Below are 22,783 nucleotides of genomic sequence, written 5' to 3'. Positions count from 1 at the left end.
TAATGGTTCAGCGGGAGTCGAAATTAATCGAGGATCATCTCAATGGATTGGGTCTTGAAACCAATTGTATACAAAATATAGTAGTTGCAGATACAATCTAACTGTAATTTCATCTCCGGCTCCACCACAAACTATAGAATTTGAATCTCCAATTTTTTTTTTTTTAAATGCCAACCTTATAAATCATTATCATAGAAAAAATTTTGGAGCCCCAAAGAAGTTTTAGGAAGGGAGATATCCATTTTAGAAATTTTGAAAATCTTCCCCTCATTCATAATGTGCAAGCAGATGCTAATTTTGGTCAAATAAATTAACCGAGTTATCAATTATGGTGTCATTGTCAGACCTTTTTAATTCAAGGCCTAATGTCCAATTGTCTACTTAGATAAATTTTCAATAATATCATAAAACAGATAATACTATATTTATTTCTACTATCAATTTTAACATTTATCATTTATGCTTTTAGTATTTCTATGAAAATAATTTTTTTCTCGCACAAGATGTTTCTCGTATTCTATCAAAATACGAAATACGTTTTATATTCTACCAAAATATTTTTAATAGTATAAATTTTTAATAGTATAAATAATAAGATGATAAAAAAATGGTTGTTCTTATAATTTTCTGAACGTCATAGTGAAAAAAAATTACATTTTATTAGTTTATTAGAGGTAATGGAACAAAAGGCGATTATAGTTATATTAGAATTGGAAAGGAATGCGTCCAAAATCTGACATGGTAAGGAGAGCTCAAGTTCCACGTTTTATATGCTTATAAAAGAAACTATACCTTTTAATTGGTTTCCAATTCCGATATTGGGTGTGTAATGTAAATTTTAGATCTATAATATCTAAATATTTTAGAACATCATCATTCTCACATAATTATAATTATAAGCGTACATTGACTTATTATTTTGATTTGAAAAGATCACTTGTACAGTTAATTTGAAGGAAAAGTAAAATTTAAGTTTCTCTCTAGACCCTCTGTAATCTTTAACGTATTTTTCTGATGAAGAGATGATATACACATTATTAAGTAGAGAGAGGACTAGACTCTTATTTTATAGATCATGAATTAGTGTCTTTCATCAAAGCACACATCCCTTCATGAGATGCAGACACATCCTTCAATAAGAGGTAGCCAATAAAATTTTAGTATTAAGATAATTATTAAACTATTAAATAAATAATATTAATGAGCTTTTATTTTATTACGTGAGCTATATAATTCTTACATGTAATTGTGTTTGCCAATTATAAGTGAACACACTCTAATTCACAATGAGAGCTTGAACTCTAATTCGTAATAAACAATGTCCACGTGACTCATGATAATTATGACTCGTGATAATTATCAATTGTGGTTTATGGTAACAAATTTTTGTATGTTTTCGTTCATAACCAGAACTTTTTAATTTTCAGTTCTTTTATTAATTTGTGATAAATATCTAACAAAATTATATTAACTTTGGGTTTCCAACAATAAAAAAAATAAAAAAAAATTGACAACATTTCTTTTGGCGCTTGCGTAATACAAAGATTAGAAGATATCACAAAATTGCATTGGCAACCATATAAAACTCAAATGTTATGTTATGATAGAGTGCGAAGATCAGGACTTGGGCGTGATTCATAGTTGCCAAATAATATAATAGTCCTTTAGGCTACAACAAACCACTAACCCCATTTTCCTTTGCCAAATGCGGGCGTAATTCAAGCCGTTTTCATATGCGCTTCAAGCTCACATAAATATAGTTTCAGGTTCACTCATTTCCTAGATTTATCATATTTAGTTGAGTTCAACTCTGTAACTACCCCCCCATGTTCTGTTAAGTTTCGTTAAACTGTTATGTTTTATTTAGTCTAATTTGATTTTAATTTGACTTAACAATGGAAAATAGTACATGAATTTAATATTATGGTTAAAATTTATCCTATCAATATGTATTTTTCATACCCTATTAAAGAACTCCCCCCACTTTTACAAACACAATCTAAGACCGTAACCATGGTGGAATTTGAGATGAAATAGGGGAGGAGTGTTGGTTGTTCTTAGCATGTCAGGCATGTCGTTTCTCCGACATCGTTGCTCTCATGATGTGTCGAAAATGTTATGTTGGGCAGCTACGTTGGGCTATGCATGTGGTGTATGTGCCTTGGTTTGACGGCTTATCGATGATACTTCACCCTTTATTCAGTGCATGACCTTTTCCTATCTTTTTCGAGGGTTAGTAGTGTTCTCTCCGCTGAAAGCTTTATTGTTGTTATTTGTGGTTGTTTTCTTCCTCTTTGTATTTAGTTTTAGTTTGGGTTTGTAATAACAATGGTTTTTACTTCCTTGTTTGCGCGTTTGTTTCATTTGTTTAATATTTAGTTATGTTTTCTATCCGATGAATTTGTTTCTTTAACGGCTTTTTGTGTGGCATTAGTGGGATTTTCAACATCGATTGAATATATACTCCATTGATCGTAAGGAAACTGTTAAAGAGCTATGTGTGTGTGTATGCACAATTTTTAGAGCATATTTTTCGTTGTCTATTTGTGAAGTTCAATACACATTATTTTTCTTTTTAACAGTTTCCTTTCCTTCGAGTTTACAAGTGGAACCGATTACTTATCTGTGCCATATTTCCTGCGGTAGAATACTTCACGTGTGAGATTGGTGTTTGGACCGAGTAAATTGTATGAGAAATTGTGTTATGTTCTCTACCCTTTCAAATGTGCTTCCAATTTCTACACCAGCTTTAGCACTTGACATCTACAAAATATGTGGTATTAAGTATTAATTAATTCATATCAAACTTAATTCATCATCTGCCTCCGCTAAAAAGTCCGGCTCTTCAGGCTTCTGAAACTTGGGCATCTCAACATGATCAACCTTCACTTTCTGAGCTCCTCTCCTTGTATTCGCCGCAAATCTCGAAGCCAGAATCGTCACACCCAAATGGGGTTTCCCCTGCGAGCTGTTTGAACCATTTCCACCATTGTTCTGTTCATCACCTTCATATTCCTCTCCCCCCTCAGCTTCGTCCACCATCTGTTCGCTTAAATGACTGACAGAAAACGACTCCGCCATACTAAGGCTCTTGGCGAGCTTCCTCTTCTTGTATCGCTGCCACGCAGCCTGGATGAAGCAGGCTGCCCATGTCCTCCAATGGTAGGAGTAGAACCGGAATGTGTGTTGGAGCTTCTTGCTGTGAAGCCTTCTGAACTGGTTGGCGACGAATTTGAGGTCTTCGGCTCTCAGTGCAAATGCTTCCACTTCATCGAGAGCTTTAACGGTTCTTGTTGAAGATGGCATGTTGAGAGTGGACTTTGGAAGCAATGCCCACGAGAGCAGCTCCTCGCCGCAAAAATCACCGGGCCTTAGAGTGATGGAGTTGAAGAAACCAGTTCTGCCTCCGTTCGTGGTTGAGCTTTCTAGCTTCCCTCGGATGATGAAGAGCATTTCTGTAACGGGGTCGCCTTCGCGCACTATGTAGGTGCCTTCCGTGCTTAAGGAGGACACCAAGCGCTCGCATATGGCGTCGAGGAGCTGATCGTCCATTTGTGCGAAAAAGGGTACCTGCATTTTGCTTTTGTTTGAGTGAGATTACTGTTAAACAATTAGAGGTCCAAGTCTTTACTGTCGAGAGCAATAAAATCATGAGGAAAAAAAAACAACATTTATAATGGGTCATCCTTAATGTGAGCAACAACTAGTTTTAGCCGCTATAATAATTCAATATTGTGAACAAAAACAATACAAGAGAATCGCACACATTCTCTTAACCCTAAATATGGCACCTCCTTTCGATATGTGAAGGAACTAGGGCAATCAAATTTACAAGGTTGATGTGCGTGTTGTCTCTATGTAGGTCAATATTTAGGCTCCGCACATTGAACTGAAACTTCAATGATAACCATTGGTCCTTTCTTTTTGAGGGATATTAATATAGACTGCCAAAACTTACACGTCGAACAAGGTCCAAGCAGAGATGGCGTTGGATGTCTCGACGGAGATCTGTTGGTAAGGCGTGCAAGATTGATTCTTCATCAACTCCCCTAGTTGCCAGCCACTTATACTGAACAAATCGCCTAACTCGCTCTCGAAGACTTTGAGGGAGTTGACGGTGGCTCATCCACTCCTCGGTGTCTCTTCGCTTTAGCCTCCATTCTTCAAGCCTCACCGTGATTGATTGCAAATAGGTCTGCACCAAACACATCTCCTATGAATTATGGCTATATATAGCATAGTAATTTTAAGAATAAGAACAAACAGCTAGTTTCAAATGTGAGATATGTTACAATAAGAAACTTTTATGAATAATTCAATGGAAAAGAGAAGAAACAAGAAGGAAGGCTTTGATGTTTGAGGTGAATGTCTTGGTTTGTACCTGCATGTTTCCGATTAGGTGGGCAAACAAAACCAGACCCAAGATGGCAATGAGAATGGCAAAACAAGTCTCCCCTACAAATGTGCTTGTGCTCAGACTCTGGCCATAGGAACTGAGAAGTTTTAAAAGGAAACACATATATTAAATTTCAAAGTAAACAAGCATTTTAGCCTGTTTCTCGCACTAACCATTTGCAAGTAATGTAGGAGTTAATCTAATTCAGAAAAATATACATAGCACTTTTTAAGGTTATTGAAAGAGTAAATTGAAGCACAGCTCAATCCCAATTCTTTATACCTCAAGTTCTGTAAGCCCCACCAAAGACAATAGAAATACTTCTCAAGAAAGTGCGTGGATAGTACATTATTGGTCACTGCATTTCCAAATATTCCATAGTTGAAAATATCTCGTTCCGGTTGACAGCTGCTGAATACAGTGGTACTATTCATCCATCTATGGCGATTATCGTCGTCTAAAGCATCGCAATCCATGTACTTAAGAAGGCATTTTTCGGGGAGGACTTCCTTTTTGCATATCAATTTCCAGCATGTTGCATACCGTTCGATTGACAACAAATACCATGATGCCCCTAGGATCTAGATTAGATTAAGTAGAATCAATCAAAAACCATTCCTTTTGCTCAGTAAAAAAATAAAAAAAAGGAACAAGAAGATGAAGAAGTTACATGACTAGCGAGCATATAGAGTAGGAGATTATACGCAGCCCCAGCCCAAGCAGTCTTTGTGACGACGCCAGTGGCTTTGATGATCTGAGAACTCAATGGAAAAATCAGATATAACCTTGGAACATATTGGAGCAGAACAATCAGCACAAGGGCATTGTTGGTATGATCAGAGTGTTGGCTTCTGCTTGCTGGTAAAATAAACCATATCACAATCTGCAACAACAAGACAAAGATCCTGTTACTCTTGACCTTCATAAAATTCATGTAGTAAAAGAAATTCAAGCATTTACAAGATTCAAGGACCCTTTTTCCTTATTATAAATTTCCTTTCTTTGCTATTACAATTTAGACCCAAAATGAACCAGAAAAATAGAAGCTTAGAGCCTCACCTACGCAGCATCAAGTTAATCTGTCAATGCCAAACTTTAGCATTCGAATAGTAAAGTTACTCCCTAATACAATGCTATTTTTAGTACCAAATTTGGCATATGCTATACATGGTGCCAAATTTAGCACCAAATATAGCATATGTCAAATTTTATATCGAGTTGCTAGTGATTGATGCATTCAAAATTTTCATTTCATCATTATCATTTTCAAATGATGCATTCAAAATTTTCATTTAATCATTATCATTTTCAAATTATTTTAAAATTAAAAGTACAATTTCTAAAGCTTAATAGTTACGATAAAAAGTAGATATAGTATTTAAAATATCATTAAAATTGAATAACACAGAACATGCTATTTTCACTTTTTAATGCCAGATATAGCACTGCCATTTGACATTTGCATCAGAAATGTCTCGCATTGAAATTCTTACAAAAGCCACTAAAATTCAAGATACACTATGACAAGGTTCAAATATTCCTAGAGATGCATCGTAAATGAACACACAATTCAGTGGCAAATGAAATGTGTGGAAATAATTATGATGACAAAAAGTACCTGAGGAAGAGGCAGTGCAGCTATGAGATCTATGAAGAAATCAGATTTCAAATACCTTCTTGCAATCATCTTTGGATCCATAACGAGTTCACCCTTCCCAAATACTCTTGAACTCGGAGAGACATAGGCTGTCCTGAACTTTATGACTATATGCAACAAGTAGAACACATCGGCAAGCGTCCGGAAACACGTCGCGACGATTCCCAAGTTCAAATCGGTCCCCATACACGACGAGGTACCGTGAGTGGAAACCGCCGGAAGGTAGAAGAAGAAGGGATCGACGAAAAGCGCGAGTAAGCAGAAGACGAGGAAGACCCGGTTCCATTGCAGGAAAATTTCACTTCCGGGGTCTAGAATCCTCTTTCTCCATGGCTTTTGGTTCTCTGGGAAAACCTTAAACCTCCCGAATTTCGGAATACTAATTCTGTTTCTGGAACCAACACTTACTCCTCCCGAATCCAACAGAGGTTCCGCGGATACTTTGCTCATTGGCAATGGCTTTTCTTGGTGGCGGTTGGTGTCATTTGCTTCCCATGAAAAAAGACCGTCTTTGTTTCCGTCATGGTAAAACCTATGAATGAAAAAACAAGAAAAAAACCTTCTAAAGCAAATTGTAAAAGAATTGAAAATGGGAAAAATGAAACAGAATATAAAGTTAATAATCATATTACCTCACTAGCTTCTCTTTCTTCAACTCCATATTTGCAGTTTGTGTTTACATAAATAAATGTACTAAAACCATATATGAATACACACAAAATATAGAATATGTAAGTTGTGCTTGAACATAGATTTTTCCAAGTTTCCCATTTTTTACATGATTTTTAGAGTTCTTCTGCTCCTTAATATGAATCAGCTGTTCATTTGTTGGATCTAAATGAAAGTTGAAAATAGAACCTGTTAAAAAAAGTGTACGTGTGTTGTCCCACATGAAAAAATAGATAAAAATGTGCAGTAATTTATATACATGAAATGATTTAAGATTTAATAAGTTAATTTTTTAGGTTAAATTGAATTCTTAAAGTGTGGTGGATAAGTTTCTCGTATGATGTCTTCCTAACAAACCAAGGAAATGAAATTGGTGGTTTCCGAGAGAAAGGAAAATTTTTGTGGGAAATTTTTGGAAAAAAGGAAGGAAAAACTTTAGAAGATTGAAACTTGGGGTTGAAACAATGTGACTTGTCTTTATGTGCTTTGACTTTCTTTAAAAGCTCACACCGAAAAACCAACAGCTAAAGCAATGAAACACAGCTAAGATGGTCAGTTATTTGTGTGTTGAATTTAAGAAAGCTATGAAAGTAGAGAGAGATAGAGAGAGAGAGAGAGAGAGAGAGAAGGGACGTGGAGACCATGTAGGAAGATAATGATTGTAATGTTCCGAGTAAGGAGGAAAAAACGAAAAGAAAATGAAAAAAAAAAAGAAAAGAAAATGAAAAGAAAGAAGCAGAAATCAAGAAAGATTATAGTTTTTAGTTTTTTATTTTTGCGTGGAATGGACCAAACTTTATTTATTTATCTTTTTTTGTTCTTCTCCTTGAGATTTTGTTATTCTATTTCTTTCATTTTTGGAAGATTTTCTTTGGGATATTGGTTAAAGAAGGGAGGCACGATCGGTTATTATAACAGATTCGGATCCCATAAAGTGGGGCCGTTGTCATTTGAAATATGTTGCCAAACCATAATCTGCCATGTCAGCAACGCCATAGTAGGAGCTCAAAGAAGAAAACTTGCATGGCTTAAAAGAATTTATAATTCTATTATTGCGTTAAATTTAAAAAAAAAAAAAACGGTCACCTTTTTTTCTTTTTTCAAATCTAGGGAGAAATATACTTTATACTTTAGTTTTATAAAAGAAGTTTGTTGAAAAAGGCACGGATTATTATGACCGAAAAATATAAATAATACGGGAAATAAAAAGAGTAATAATATAATAATGTCAAGACACTTTATCACTTTAACCTTCTCTCTCATATTTGCACTGGATTGTATGCAAACTAGTCTCAAGAAATGTATTCTCATTTATTTATGATTCCGGTTAAAATTTGAGTTTAGAATTTGAGTTTTATTACAATAAAAAATTCTCACAAATAATCACATTTAATTTTTTTGTTACAGTAAAAAATTCTCACATAAAATCACATCTCAACTTAAATTAAAAATTCGAATCATCGAACTAAACGGGCTCTAGATATACTAGATTAACCATTCATAGTTACAAGAGAAATACCATGCATAAATTTAATTTTATGAAAGTGTTTTATTTTTATTGTTTCACCATTAGTTCGAACTCTGACAATCAGTTTAGTAGTAGCCACCTACATTGGAAGCTTTTAACCGTGATATTGCAACCATTTGCTTTTTGTCCTCTCTTCCATTGAAGTTTGTATTTATGGTTCATAAAATTAAATTAATTGATCGTAAAAGGTCTATCAACATATGAAAACCAAACTAATCGGGCCCGTTTAGTTAACTGATTTAAATTTTAATTCGAGTTAATATATAATTTTGTATGAGAGTTTTTTACTAAAGTAAAAATGTTAGATGTGACTGTTTTTTAGAATTTTTTACTATAACAAAACTCCAATTTTAAACTTAAATCGGTGAAATGAACGAGGTTCTTTCCAAAACAAATACTATAAGAGGCCAGAGAGAGAGAGAGGGAGAGAGAGAGAGTTGACTCGGGGGTTCATAGGCTTGAATTCATGGAATGAAAAGCGTGAAAAGAAAAAAGAGAAATGTTATTGGGTACCGGACACTTCTCATAAAACGTGAATCTTGCGGTGTGAGATTTATAAGTAGGGTCCACCTTATATAAATAATGGTATTTAATACCGGTGGGTTTTGAGTATTTTTCAATAAAAAATCATGAGATATTTACTTTTTTATACTGTGTGTTTTAGATTTATACAAAAATTATACTTTTAACTTTTAATCTCATTAAATTTATATCTTTAAATTAATTTTATTATCTAAATTTATACATTTCCATAGTCAACTATTGATTTTAACCTTAAAAATACTTAAAATACTATTGAATTAAAAAAAGAAAAAGAAAAAGAAAAAAATTAAAAAAACCTTAAACTTACAGCTTTGACCTCAAAATATATAAAATACCATTGAAATAGATTTTTTTTTTGTGTGTTTTAAATTTTTATTGTTTGTAATGTTGGAAAGTTTTGGTTTATTTTCTATCTTTTTTGGGATAATTTTGTCATTTTAAAGATTGAAATCAATTACTATTGAAATAAGGCATAAATTCATATATTAAATTTAATTTAAAGATGTACATTTAATGAAATTAAACACTTAATTTTGAATCAACTTAAAACACATGGTATAAAAATATAAATATCTCACAAATCATTGGTGGCGAAAATTGTTGGTTTGAAGTTGACATTTGACATGTTACCACTAGCGAACCGCACCAACTTTGTACAGATTTGGAAGGGCACAACTGTAGCCACTCCTCTATTTCTACTTTTATGAGACACGTGATTTGTTCAGGAGCGTAGAGGTGCGCACCGGACATAATACACAATAACATAATCAAATACTCCTTTGATTTGTTCAGCTAAAGCAATACAAGGAAAAAGGAAAAGTGAAAAACCTTTCAAGAAGAACAAAAATACAAGGAAAATAAAAAGAACTACTTCTTTCGAAAATCCCAAACAATTGCAATTTAGTACAGAACTCTTTACGGAAGAAAATATATTGGCATTCATTTTCTAACATGACATTACCTTAGGGTTAAAAAATAAAAATAAAAATAAAAACTGAGCAGTCATGTCTTTATTTATATATTAGTTTTGCATACTTTCTCTTTTTTATGTGATTGTCTCAAACAGGACGATTAGTTCACATATTTAAAATTATTTTTGTTTAAGTGTATTTTTATAAGAGAAATTACTGTAGCGAGTTACGAATCATGACACGAATTTTCATACTAAACACCTAATGTTTAAATATATATATATATATGTGGATTTAACTTTAATAGTTACTTTAATATTTATCTATTAATGAACATCGTTATTTTAACTATAAAATATTAATTCGATAGGTGTAATAAATTAGATGGTTGATAAAATAATTTTATGACAATTAATGCAGTTGAATTCTTATATAGAAATTTAATTATACAATTAAAATAATAATATCTACTAAAAAATAAATATTAGAATAACTATTAGTTTCTAGTAATTCTTACTGTGAAAAAGTCCAAATGTGGATGATATTTAACAAAATATTAAAGATTAAAAGACGTATTATTTTTTTTTTTCTTTGGGTGCCCCAGTGCTAGATTTTCCCAAAGCTCCTTATTAAAAGGAGATTTTAAAAAATATATATTTTTCTTATGACAGCCTCTTTTCATTTTATGGAAAAGAAGGGAGAATGTTGGATATAGCAGATTTGAAGTGATAATAAATATTTATAGCATATTTTTAGGTATCGAAGATAATAGCATAGTTAAGCATCATAATTTCTTAACATCCGAAAATACCCCTCCTCATGTTGTTGGACATTGTCTCGCGTCCTCAGATCCAGCCTTCTCCGTCGTCGATTCTCGCCTGCTTTGGCTGGCCATCTCCGACGAGAAAGAGTTGCAGACCGTCAGCACAGAGAGAGAGAGAGAGAGAGGAGGGCGAAAGAGAACGTATTGAGAGAGAATTCTTTGAAAGAGCTGGGCTGGAGAGAGAGAAAAAGTGTTGATTGTTGAGGCAGAGAGGAGAGAGAAATTTTAGAAAATTTCAATTTTAGGGGTATTACAATTGAAAATAAAGGTCAAAAAAGAAAAAATAGGATTTAATCTTTAAAAATATGTTATTTACTAAGTAAGGGGACGTTTGTTTCTTGTATTCATTTTTGAATTTGAATCATGATTCTTTATAGTATTTTTTTTTCACAAAAAATACACGTAAAATGATAATAATTCTAAATACATGAACCAAACGTCATCTAACTAAAATAATTATGTGATTTATTACTTCAAGTTTAAAACATCTGCAATATGTTTCAATTTCCCTCCTGGAAAAGTGGAATGGTAGGTCCAGCTTCATTTCATCACGTAAAAGTAGTTTCTTGATCATTTCCCAATTGAAAATAAAGCACTCAAACTCGTCAACCATGATTCAAAAAGAGTTCTTCCGACTTCCCATGGCGTTAAAGAGGCCCGTTTACTTGCCAATCACAACACTAACAAATGAATGGTATCCAATTTTAATAAACTTTACAAACCAAGAAGAACAGAGAAATCCTGATTACGAGAATATGGCATAGTTCACAGAGACACAGTGCGCACTCTCTTCTGCTTGCCAATGCTATTTATATATCTGATCGGATATATATAAAACTTATCTAGTAGGACTAAAAAAAATGAACAAATATCCCATAGTTTTTTATTTCAATTCTTTTTTTTTTTGAAAAAAATAACAACCTAATCTTCCTTTACATCATTCTTTATCCACTATTTCATTAAAAAAATGAACAAATATCCCATAGTTTTTTATTTCAATTCTTTTTTTTTTGAAAAAAATAACAACCTAATCTTCCTTTACATCATTCTTTATCCACTATTTCATTAAAAAAAAATTGTATTTTTTATTTATCTATGTTTTTAATCATTGATGGTTTAATACAAATTTGGATTTATCCCTCTCGTATGATAATAAAATGAAATGGATGATGATAAAATACAATGTAGTCTTCCTATAAAATTTTATTCAAATAATAATAAAAATTTAAATCAATTAAATTGATATCGATAATTCACTACATTCAATTATCAAATATGTAATAAAAATTATATATTTTATATAATATTTTAATTTATTACGATTTTAACAAAATCGTAAACTAACACTACTAATAAGATTGTTGGTAAACTTCAAAAAAAAAAAAAAAAAAAAAAACTTGATTAGTCACATCAAAGTCAACTACATGGAACGATAGCTAAAGTCGGCTTTCTTGGCATTGCCATCTCTCAAATAATTAAACTTGGTTAAATTTATGTTGGTATCTGATGCAAGAACCCATGACAAAACATCACCTTACAGTTTCAATTAGACCCACTATGTTTAGCCTAATGATTAATACGATGGTCCACTTGACTATAAGCACCTTATCTTGCTCTCTTACATCTAAAGCCAGACGCATAAGCACAGTTGATGCAAGTTTCAAAATTGTACGACCAAAATAGACTTGATTATTGTCCACTTTTTAATCATTGGTGAAAAATCAAATTCTAATTAAAAAAAAGTTAATTTGCATTGTCAAAAGGTCTCAATCCGTGATTTTCGCCAGAGATGCCTCCATAAAGAAGTATGATTAGTCAAAAGTGAAAAAATAACCAACCCCATCCACAGAGAAAACGCAATTGAAAAGAAGCAAACATTAGAACTGCAATTTGAAGAATTCAAAGTACTGCAAATCTTACAAAAGTAGCAGTTGTCATAACAAAACTAGCACAAGAAAGCTAAACACCCTCGACTTAAAATCATTTCCCCATAGATAACACGCACCACCTCACCCATTAACAAAAGTTAAAACTCGTTACCATTTTCACAATAGCGAGGCCGAGAAAACTAAAAACAGAGTAAGCGATAACTGCCAGTCACTTTTTGCTAGAATTTAATCTCTACCAGTCACTTGGATGCCAGATACCAGTTTCAGCCCTTCAGGTAGGCCAATCCGCAAGCGAAAACCAAACCAAATTCGGGACTACTTAAACCACACTAAATGGTAATCTATGAGAGCTTCCTTAAAAAACAAACCAAATCTTACTTTTTCAAGCACCACCAAGTAGTCAATCAGTCACTAATGGCCCGTTTTATTCACGCATTTAAGTCAGTGATTTTGATTCTAAAATTCAAATTTTGTTTGAGAACCATTGGCTGTTATTTTTCTGATCCAAATTTTTTTGAGAGAAATACTATAGCAGAATCAGAATCATGAGTTCAAAACGCGTGAAATAAAAGAGCCCTTAAGCATGTTAAACTGACAACTAACGGTATGGTGATTATATAAAATGGGGCATAGAAAACTGATCCATAAAGGAATGAAAATAAACTTTGTTTAACAACTCACCATTCCAACCAATAAAGGTATATATTGTCATATGTAAAAGGTTTAAACTTTAAAAGGTTAGGGCGTACGACAGGATGATGATATGCAGCCACCCAAAAACCATTAAGCCTTCTATTGGTAACATTGTATTAGATTGTATTGTATTATAGATTATAGATTATCACATGCTGCAATAATCTATACTCTATAATATAACACAATTTAAGACGATATACCAAACGATGGACAAATTTGCAAAATTCATGTTTCTCCGTCACCCCAACAAAAAATTACTGAGCACCCAGAAACTAATGTGTTGATGAAAGGCCCCCAAAACCCCAACTTCTGTGGGACAGATATGAGTACCTGTCAGAAGTGTTTGACGCAGCTCCTCAATCCTTTTAAGTTTAAATTAACAAATGCCACTATAGTTTGAGGGAGGCGCATCACAACCGGAGAGATTCAATCAAAACAGAAGCATCAACAGATGTAGCCGGCTGGGACCCCCAACCATTCAGAATTGAAGATCCCAGAGCTGGGGAGTGAAGAATCCCAGGGGAGTGCAGAAGCACAAAAGCTCATAATGAAGCAGAACCAGACGACACCTCAACACAGAAAAAGAAAAAGCATAGACTTTTAGCGGAGTTCTCCAAAACAATCTCTCAAACAAAGTTATGATAATTACCTCCAGATCCTTGTACCTAAACTACTTGGAATATATAAAAATAAACCAGCTCAAATTAAGAAAGGAAGGAACTTAACCAAATCAGAAGTAGAGGCTGAGGGCGTTCCCCAATTTAAACAGAGTTGTGCGAAGCCAAAAGCACACTAAATACACTCAACCCAAGTATCCACTTAAAAAGCCAAGCTATTATGTTTGCAATCCTCAACTCCTGCTGCGTCTTCGCTCCCTCAGACCATTACTGCACGGAGATGCATAAGTAAATCAGCAGGGTCAACAACTTACTAGAAAAATTTACAAATAAACTAGCATGTTCTGCATTTATATATATCCTTCTAAAAGAGTTCCAGTTTTGCATCTAACGTACATAAAAAATCATGAGACACTGTTTTCGTTCAAATTTCACACAGGAAAACATGATTATCATTAAATGGGAAAGCCCATGCATAACATAAAGTTGAAGAAAGTTTTTCATAATTATTTTCTTCTAATGGCAGGATACAAAAATTAATAATTTGTAAATCCCAAATTTGAGGAATAAATTAAAGTGAAAAAAAAGGTCCTAGAAACCCCACCCGTTGGCATATGGCACCTCCTCACGTCCACGATAGGGTGGTGACCTGCTATAGCTGCGCCCACGAGGTGACAAACTGCGACGTCGCGGCGACCGCCCACGGGGACTGTAGCTCCTGTTGCAAAGAAATATATAATTTCACAATTCATCTTTGCCCATCCATGAAATAATATTGACTATATAAAGAGAAATGTATAAACAAAAAAAATATATATATATATATTCAAGAATATGACATCACCTTCGACCATAACTAGGACTTCTACGATATCTAGGGGGGCTGCGACTACGACGCCTTCCTGAACCACCACGCAAACGACATTCACGAGCAAAATGACCAGGCTCCCCACACTCATAGCACTTCAAATCTGAACCCCCAGAACGGCCACGACCCCCTCCGCGTCCACCACCACCACCACCACCACCACCACCTCCTCTTGAGTTGTGTGAAAGCTCCACTCTCCAGCCATTCTTACCTGTTTAACATCTTAAAAGAGCTTAAGACAAGAGGAAAAAACGACTTATGGGTTTAAAGAAAATGAACTAAATAATGGAGGTAAAAAAAAAAGTGGTTAGTAGAAGATTATAGCACAGATGATTTAGAAGCAAACCCCGCTACATGAGTTGAAACAAAAATTTCAAGAATGCATAGGCTGCTACCATGACGGGTATTAAAAAGATTTTTAAAAGAAGAAATTAAGAAATAAAAACTTGACTGGCATGCCCAGAATAAGTTTCATGGTAAAAGGATCAAGCATCTCAACCACAGGAAAAGGGACTTGGCTTTAAAAATAAAATTAAAAAAAAAAAAACCTTTTGATATCATTATTATAAAGAATATCTCCAACAAAATTGAGTTCCAAAGTAGAAGTAGAAAATGAAGTTGGTTGCCTATCATAGTAAAATTTTCAATCTTTTGGTAATGAGATTCCTTCAAAATACTTGATTGAACCATTTAAATCTACGTAAATCATGGTTGTCCAGTGCCTAAGGTACATGTTATTAACAGCTAACATTTAAAAGAGAATGCATCACGAACAAATATCCAACTCATGCCTTAAAGTTCCATATTATGTTAATCAAAGTGAAGCTCCTGTATTTCACATACTGGAGACTATACTCATTTGAGTGCGCCCACTAAAACACAAAAAAATGACTCCGGTGCTAGTACAAAAAAGTAGTCCAAGTATGTTGCTTTATTAACAAATATACGCTGCAGATGAACATTAACATTTAACTTTCAAACGGATTTTAAAGACAAAAGAAAAACTTGCAGAAAGAAACACCATAAAGAACAACAAATAGCATAGTCAACATCTAAATCATCCTACTCGTACCATCCAATTCACGGATTGCATCTTCTGCATCCCTAGCGTCATCAAAGTCAATGAAAGCATAACCAGGTGGCCTCCGTGCAACCCATACACTAAACATGTAACAGCATCAAAACCCATCATCACAATGAGCATCTCAATAGTTTCATAAACAGCAACATGTATCTATACATATCAAATGCCTATGATCATCAAATCATAATAACATGTCGAAAATTGTTTCACCAATGTCAAGCTGTCCAGCAAGAGATGTACAATTTTAAGGTTTTCAATAGCAAACAATGTCTAAAAATGACAAATTAACAAGTAACTAGGAATTTCATCATTTTGATGAGTAAGAGATAAAGCTAATTCGAACTAGTTGTCCTAGCATTACCTTCTAATCACTCCAAAAGTACGAAACTCATCTTCAAGATCACGTTCAGTTACCCGTGGACTAAGGTTTCCCACGTACACACGAGACATCTTTCAAATAAGTCTGTCATTGTAAGTTTAAGAAAAGAGTTAATAAAGAAAAAAAAAAATACAAACCCAGCTACCAAACACTTGCAATGAAGACCGATAAGAATTGGGGAAAAGGAATTTTTTAGGGAAAAAAATGCAAATAGCAGCTAATAAACTTGCCACAGCAGAAAAATAAACAAAAAATAAACAATTTCTTTGCCACCATTCCTGAAGCTGAGCATAAGAAGTATAATCGACATAAAATGCAAAAATGTATACGGCGAATTGAAAAGAACATACTTTTCACCGATAAATTGTTTTTTACAGAGGCAAAACATGGAATTTAACGACGAAAAGCAATATGAAAACTTAAAAAACCCCAAAAACTTTCTCGGGAAAATCTCGATGGAAAGCCATTTAGGGAACCAAGCATGATACACAAGAAAACGCCTGCGACAAACGGATTAAGTGAGGACGATATATCAATTGAAGAAAGAGAGAAGATCTGAAGCTTACTGACACGCAGAGGCAGAGGATTGGAAAAAACCCTAGCAGCTTTCCGCCAAGGCAAATTTTCCTGAACTTTACTCGACCGCGTTTGGTAACTAGGATTTTTGCCTTTTATAGAGATGGTATATTACACGCCGAGCCCGTCCAAAGTTCTAATATTTGGATTTCACCACGTTTAGACCATTTCTGTTTTCATTTAGATCCACTATAAAAGAGGTTTAATCCTAATTCAAACCTTTCTTGGGTTAGTTTAATGTTTTTTTTTTAAATAGTGGGTAAATTTTGTTTTAATTCTTGAGTTTAAGGCCCGTTCACTTCACCGATTTGAGTTTAGAATTTTAGTTTTGCTATAGTAAAAAGTTCTCATAAACAGTCACATCTAAATTTTTTATTACAGTAAAAAAGCTCTCACATAAAATCACATCTCAACTCAAATCAGCAAAGTGAACGGGCCCAAAACATCTTGAAATGGGTACCATACTACAAAATTGTCTCAAATCAGTCCTCATATCCATCTTACTACTAAAACTATAAAATTGGACCCGTTCAGTTCGCTAATTCGAGTTTTTAATTCGAATTGAGATGTGATGTTATGTGAGAGTTTTTTACTATAGTAAAAAAGTTAGATGTGACTGTTTATGAGAGCTTTTTACTGTAGCAAAATTCAAATTCTAAACTCAAATCAGCGAAATGAACGGGGATCTTTTATTTAATTTTTAGTTAAATAATATTAATTATGGTATGAAAAAGAAATAGATGTTTAATATTAATTGGGTACAACTTTTTATTTTCTCTTTATTAATTAAATAATTTATTTATTTTTAAATAAAATGATATAAATAATATTTTTTATTATTATTTTAAGTGGTATTTTTATTTTTTACGTTAAACAATAAGCCTACATAAAATCACGAGAAACCATCTCTTTTCTTTTTCAAACTTTGTTGTTCAAAAGTTTGTATTTTTTGGGCTTGGGCCTCGTTTTTACTTACTAGTGTTTTGACAAATAAAAGAAAGAAGAGAGAAAAACGAAGACTGAGGTAGCACTGCAGTGAAACATAGATGAGAGGGAGTCGCCGGAGCTGGGGAAGAAAGGAGGAAAAAAAAAGAAGAAGAAAAGAACAAGAAAAAGAGAAAGCAATAAAAGGTCGATGTGTGATTTCTATAACTTCTCAAAGAACCACAACATCGAGCGGTTCAATTTTACTAATTGAAGTCATCAGTCACCATATTATGGTGATTTTTTTCAATAGTTTTAGTCTGCACCATTAGTCTTGTTTCGTTCTCGATTGATTTGTACAACCCTAATCACAACTAATGGAAAGTAAACTCATGTTACGTGATCTACCTTCTATTCAGAGGATGGTGCATTATTAGTATCCTATAGCATTGTTCAGAAGAAAAAAATGAAATCTTGGGAAGACATTTTGGACGAAGACTTAATAGAATTAATTATAAAAATTCTCCTAAACTATGACTTATGTACATTTTGTCATTCGATCTTGAAAAGTAACATATGTTCCCTTCGAATTATGAATCATTAACAAAAATACTCTTTCCATTGGTATTTGTAACAGAAAATCGACTAATGTAATATACTTGGGAATATTTTGGCAATCCTGCATGTCTTTTAAAAAATAAAAAATAAAATTTTTTTATTAATTAATTAATCAGAAGAGTAAAATTAAAACTTTTGTTTTAATATTGAGTAGTTGGTATGTTTGGTCCATGAATTTTTTAAATAGTATCATTTTGGTCACTCAACTTTCAATTCGACAATTAACACCTCCAACTATTGATTTTGTTACAATTTTGGTCCAATTGCACACGGCCGTTTATTTTCTCATATACTTCACCACATGATGCTCACGTGTGTTATTTTTTAGATGCAATGATGAATTTAACCCTCACTTTAAATGTGATAGAAAGCACTTGTTTGTTCAATTTTTAGGATTACCTAATTCAGAGCAAGGATTTTATTTTTAATTTAAATAGAGAAAGAATTAACTACTACTTCACAACCTACTCATAATACCAAACATTATAAAATAATCTAAAGGAGAGTTGCGGTTTACTGTTCACGCAGATTCAAATCACTCTCTTTTTACGTAAATGACGATTTTACCCTCGATTTACTGTTCCTCCTTTGTCTGTGTAGGGGCATTTTGGTCTTTTGAGTGTCAGTTTTTGTCCTTTTCCGTTTGCTTCTTTGTAGAAGCTTCTTGGTTTTTTTCTCAGATAAGGACGACCTCGCTCCTCTTCTCCTCTTCTTCTTCTAGGTTTTTCTCGCTTCTCTTCGCAGAAGCTTAAAGAAATGGAAGCTTCATCGTAGAAGCTTCTAGCTTTTTCTCTCTTCTCTTTTTTTTCTTCTCTTTCTTTCTCTCGAGCGATTTTTTCTACTCCGTCGTCCCCGATCCTTACCTCTGCACCACCACCACTGTCGCCGTCAGCCCTCCTTTGATCATGAGGCCTGGGATTTTTGGTCATTCCACGGGCTTATGCCTTTTTCTTTCTCGATCTCTCTCGATTTCTTTCTTCTTGGCTTCTTTGGTCCTTTTTTTTCCCCTCCCGGTATGATCCTTGTCTCTCGGTTGGATTTGGTCGTAATGATGCTTTTCTTCCTTTGTGGTTTAAGTGTTTTTGTTCGTTTTGTGTCATTTGGGCGCAAAGATTTGGGAGTTTCATTGCTTTTTTCTTAATTTGCCCCTTTTGTCTGATTTGGCTGGAAATTTGGGGTTTTTATCGGCTTCTTCTGGGCTTTTCCACTGCTTTCATTTGTGATTTATGTTGATTTTTTTTTTGTGCTCTTAGTGGGGAGCTCTCTGATTTTGTTTTTTGTTGCTTCTCCGTCGGTTTGATTAACGGTTTTGGTTAGGGTTTTTATGTCCTTTTGTTGGAATGCATGTTTTTCTTTCAATTTTTTTTAATGGCTGCTTTGTATAAATTTTTTCATTTTCTCCTTAATCGGCCTTTAAGGTTTTCTTCCCGTGAATGTTCTACGCTTCATTTGTTATGCTTATGCTTTTTCCCCTTTTCTTCTCTATGTCTGCAACCTCTTTGATTTCCCCCTTTTTCCTTTTGTTTATGGGTTAATCGGCTTTACACCTTCTTCTTCTTTGCCTTTTTTGTTTCTCTTTTCGTTTGGGTTTCTTACCCTTTGCTCGGTGAAATTTCTGGGCTTCATTTCCTGTTTCGATTTCCTTTTGTTTATGGGTTATTCTGCTTTATTAGCTTTTCTTCTTCTAGAATTTGTTTCGGTGAAGCTTCAATGGTTTATTTTATTTCAAATTTTTTTTCTTCCCTTTTTTTTCTCCCTGTTTGCATGTTTTCTGATTTTCACTCCCCCCCTTCTTTACGGTTTCATTGTCTTTTTCGTTTTCACTAAAATTTTTTCCTTCCCTTTCCTTTTCTGTCTCCATTTTTTCTTATTCCTTTTTCCATTTTTCGTTCTTCCTGCTGCATTGTTATATCGTCGTGTTCTTTTCTTCTATTGCCATGTGTTGTCTCTATTCTGTAATTTTCAATAATGGATATGTATTTTTTTGCTGTCTGCTGATTATTGGTTTATGTAGTCAGTGGTTTTCATGTTGGGTAACACCTGTTTTTAACTACTGATTACATCGCTTCATCTTTGATTGTAAGAATTGTTATCGGTCAATTAGTGGATATTTGTTTTTTGACGGCAGAATTTTTGTGTAACGAACTGATGTTTTACTGTCCGTTGGTTATTGGCTCTGTTTTACGATGGGTTTCATGCCGCGTAATACCTGTTGTTACTTATTATGACCTTCATTTATCTGTGTTTGCAGGATTGTTATCGGGGAATGAGAAGTACATTGCCTTCTTTCTATATATATTTTTTGTAGTTTATTTTATGATTATTGTTTATCATTTTATCTCTGTTTTCGTTTTCAGATTATTACAATCCATCTTCTCTAGCTTTTTTTTTTCGTTCTCTCAGTTTTGAATAATGCGTTCTTCTCTTTCATTGTCTCTGTTTTGACTTTTTTGCCGCTGTCCTGCATCTACTCTGTTTACTTCTCTTCTTCGGCTGAGGTACTTATTTCTTTGTTTTTACATTCTTTTTTAAACTGTTTTATATATGTTAATTATTATATTAGTAAACTTTGTTATGTTAATATGTTAAACGGCTTTTATGTTTCCTTGCTGTATTACGTTCCTATGTTCGTGTTCTTCTTTAATTTGTTATTTTCTTTTTTGTTTTCTTCTTCTGTTAAGAGTGTTTTTTCTCAATGATTGCCGTGTATTAAGTAATTGGTAATAGTCATTTTGCAGGTTTTGATGTTGTCCGAATTATTTAGGATTTATGCTTTTATACTTCTTCATCTGCTTTATGAACAGTTCATTTTTTCTTAAAGAATCTGTTTGTTTTTGGTGATGATGATTTTTTATCCTTTTATTGTTGCCAGCTATCAAGTAATTGTTACTAATGATTTAGTTGTTTTGATGTTGTCCAAATTATTGGAGATTTATATTTTTCTATTTTTCTTTACAAAGTGGTTGTTCTTTTAACAGTAATCGTTTTTTTTTTCCTTTCTGTTATTTAGTTTCAGAGATTTGCTTCGTGTCCTTCCACATTTAACTATTTTACCCTGTATAGATCTCACTGTAAAGTTTTTGTTTTATCTTTTTATTCCTGTGTTCTTCGTTTGGCATTCTTTTATATTTTAGCGCACTTGCCGCTTATAATCTTTTTTTCCTTTATTGTTGGTTTTGCTTCTTTGCATTCAACTTTCAATGATGATGAGCCTCTATTATATATATACCTCCAACAACATCTTCTTCAATAGCTACACCATCAAATGCGAAACCTCTTACGATCAGGAGCGCCGAACCAAGATAATATATTATTTAGAATTTACTTCCTTTTTTTTTTCTTAAATCTTAATGCAATACCAAACCACACATTATTCAATGAAGTAATCCAGTACCTAACATAGGGGGCGTTTGGTATGCAGAAATTAGTAGGAATCATATTCTCAGAAAAGTAATGAAAGGTAATATAATTTTTAAGAATAATACATTATTGTATTTAAATCCATATAAGAATCTTTTTTAAATTCTCAAGAATATTATATTATTGTATTTGGTTTTTCTCATAGAAGAAGATTCATAATAATAATAATATTAATAAAAAAATATTATTATTATTAAAAATAATAAATATAAAAATATTAATATTAATATAAAAATATTAATATTAATATAATAATAATAATATTATTATTATTATAATAAGATTTTTATGATTTTGAGATTCTTGAGAATTTGAATAACACGAATTTGAATAATACTGTTTGGGTGGTATTCATATTACCTTAAAATGAAAAAAAGTGAATTCCATGGTAATCACTTTTCTGAGAATCTAAATATTACAATTCTTGTATCAAATATGGTAATATTGTAGATTTTCATTTTCATTCTTAAGATTACTGCGTATTAAACGTCCCTTAGTATATAGAATTCTATAATATTTACTCTTATTGCAGTCATCACCATCCAACTATTTTACTAGAACATGATTCAAAGGAAAATTAACCAGGCACTACTATTATCAATTACAATGCGTTACTAACTCATATTCACTTGCTATTCTTTCTTATTACAACGCAGAGCAAAAATATAGAGAAAAATAATACAAATCCCACGCAGGATGTGTACATTGGAAATAAATGTGTATTATAATAACGACAATGCGCTAGTCTTTTTTTCCAATTTTTTAATACACAAATCCTATGCAGGATATATGTACGTATATGCATTTATTCTTTCATCGTCTTTTGTTCTAACATTTTAATATCATTTTCGTACTCCTTTTTTTTTAAAAAAAATTTACAATGTAATCACCTTTTTTAACTAATTATTATATTATTCTATCTAATCTTATCATAAAATGAATAAATTAACATCCGTGCAAGTACATATTTTAAAAGAGAGCGTGAGGAGTTACTGTTCACTATACAGTGTTATGAACAATGAAGTTTCGTTTTAAACCTCTTAAATGTATATTTACAATTTTGCCCTTTTCCTTTCTCCATTTTGCCGCTTGCTAGGGGGCTTTTTCGCCATTTGCTTGGTATTGGAGTCCTAATTTCGATTCTCCTTCGATGGTATCCATTGTGTCTGCCGCTTAGTTCACTTT

At 33.0% G+C, this 22,783-nt stretch overlaps 2 protein-coding genes across 3 annotated transcripts; both read right to left on the bottom strand.

The window, feature by feature from the left end:
- Positions 1-2,682: 2,682 nt before the first annotated feature.
- On the bottom strand, positions 2,683-6,714 carry LOC21402775 (probable cyclic nucleotide-gated ion channel 14). Its single transcript, XM_010113817.2, has 7 exons — positions 6,686-6,714; positions 6,015-6,585; positions 5,067-5,279; positions 4,679-4,977; positions 4,382-4,493; positions 3,959-4,195; positions 2,683-3,570 (listed from the first exon to the last, which is right to left on the bottom strand). The coding sequence occupies exons 1-7, from the start codon at positions 6,712-6,714 to the stop codon at positions 2,797-2,799; spliced, it is 2,235 nt and encodes a 744-aa protein (XP_010112119.1). The 3' UTR covers positions 2,683-2,796.
- A 6,974-nt stretch (positions 6,715-13,688) lies between these two features.
- Positions 13,689-16,701, bottom strand: LOC21402774 (serine/arginine-rich splicing factor RSZ22). Of its 2 annotated transcripts, none has more exons than XM_010113816.2 (6): positions 16,627-16,701; positions 16,043-16,144; positions 15,670-15,758; positions 14,574-14,808; positions 14,334-14,447; positions 13,689-13,999 (listed from the first exon to the last, which is right to left on the bottom strand). In XM_010113816.2, exons 2-6 carry the CDS (start codon positions 16,129-16,131, stop codon positions 13,963-13,965), a joined length of 564 nt encoding a protein of 187 aa, XP_010112118.1. In that variant the 5' UTR covers positions 16,132-16,144; positions 16,627-16,701; the 3' UTR covers positions 13,689-13,962. The 2 variants fall into 2 exon arrangements, with proteins under 2 accessions (XP_010112118.1, XP_024031642.1); XM_024175874.1 differs by having other exon boundaries at positions 16,631-16,701.
- Positions 16,702-22,783: the final 6,082 nt, after the last annotated feature.

This window comes from Morus notabilis, unplaced genomic scaffold, assembly GCF_000414095.1.
Source record: "Morus notabilis unplaced genomic scaffold, ASM41409v2 Scaffold848, whole genome shotgun sequence".
Classification (NCBI taxonomy): domain Eukaryota; kingdom Viridiplantae; phylum Streptophyta; class Magnoliopsida; order Rosales; family Moraceae; genus Morus; species Morus notabilis.
Note: the sequence above shows the minus strand (reverse complement) of the source record. Positions and strands in the feature narration are given on the sequence as shown.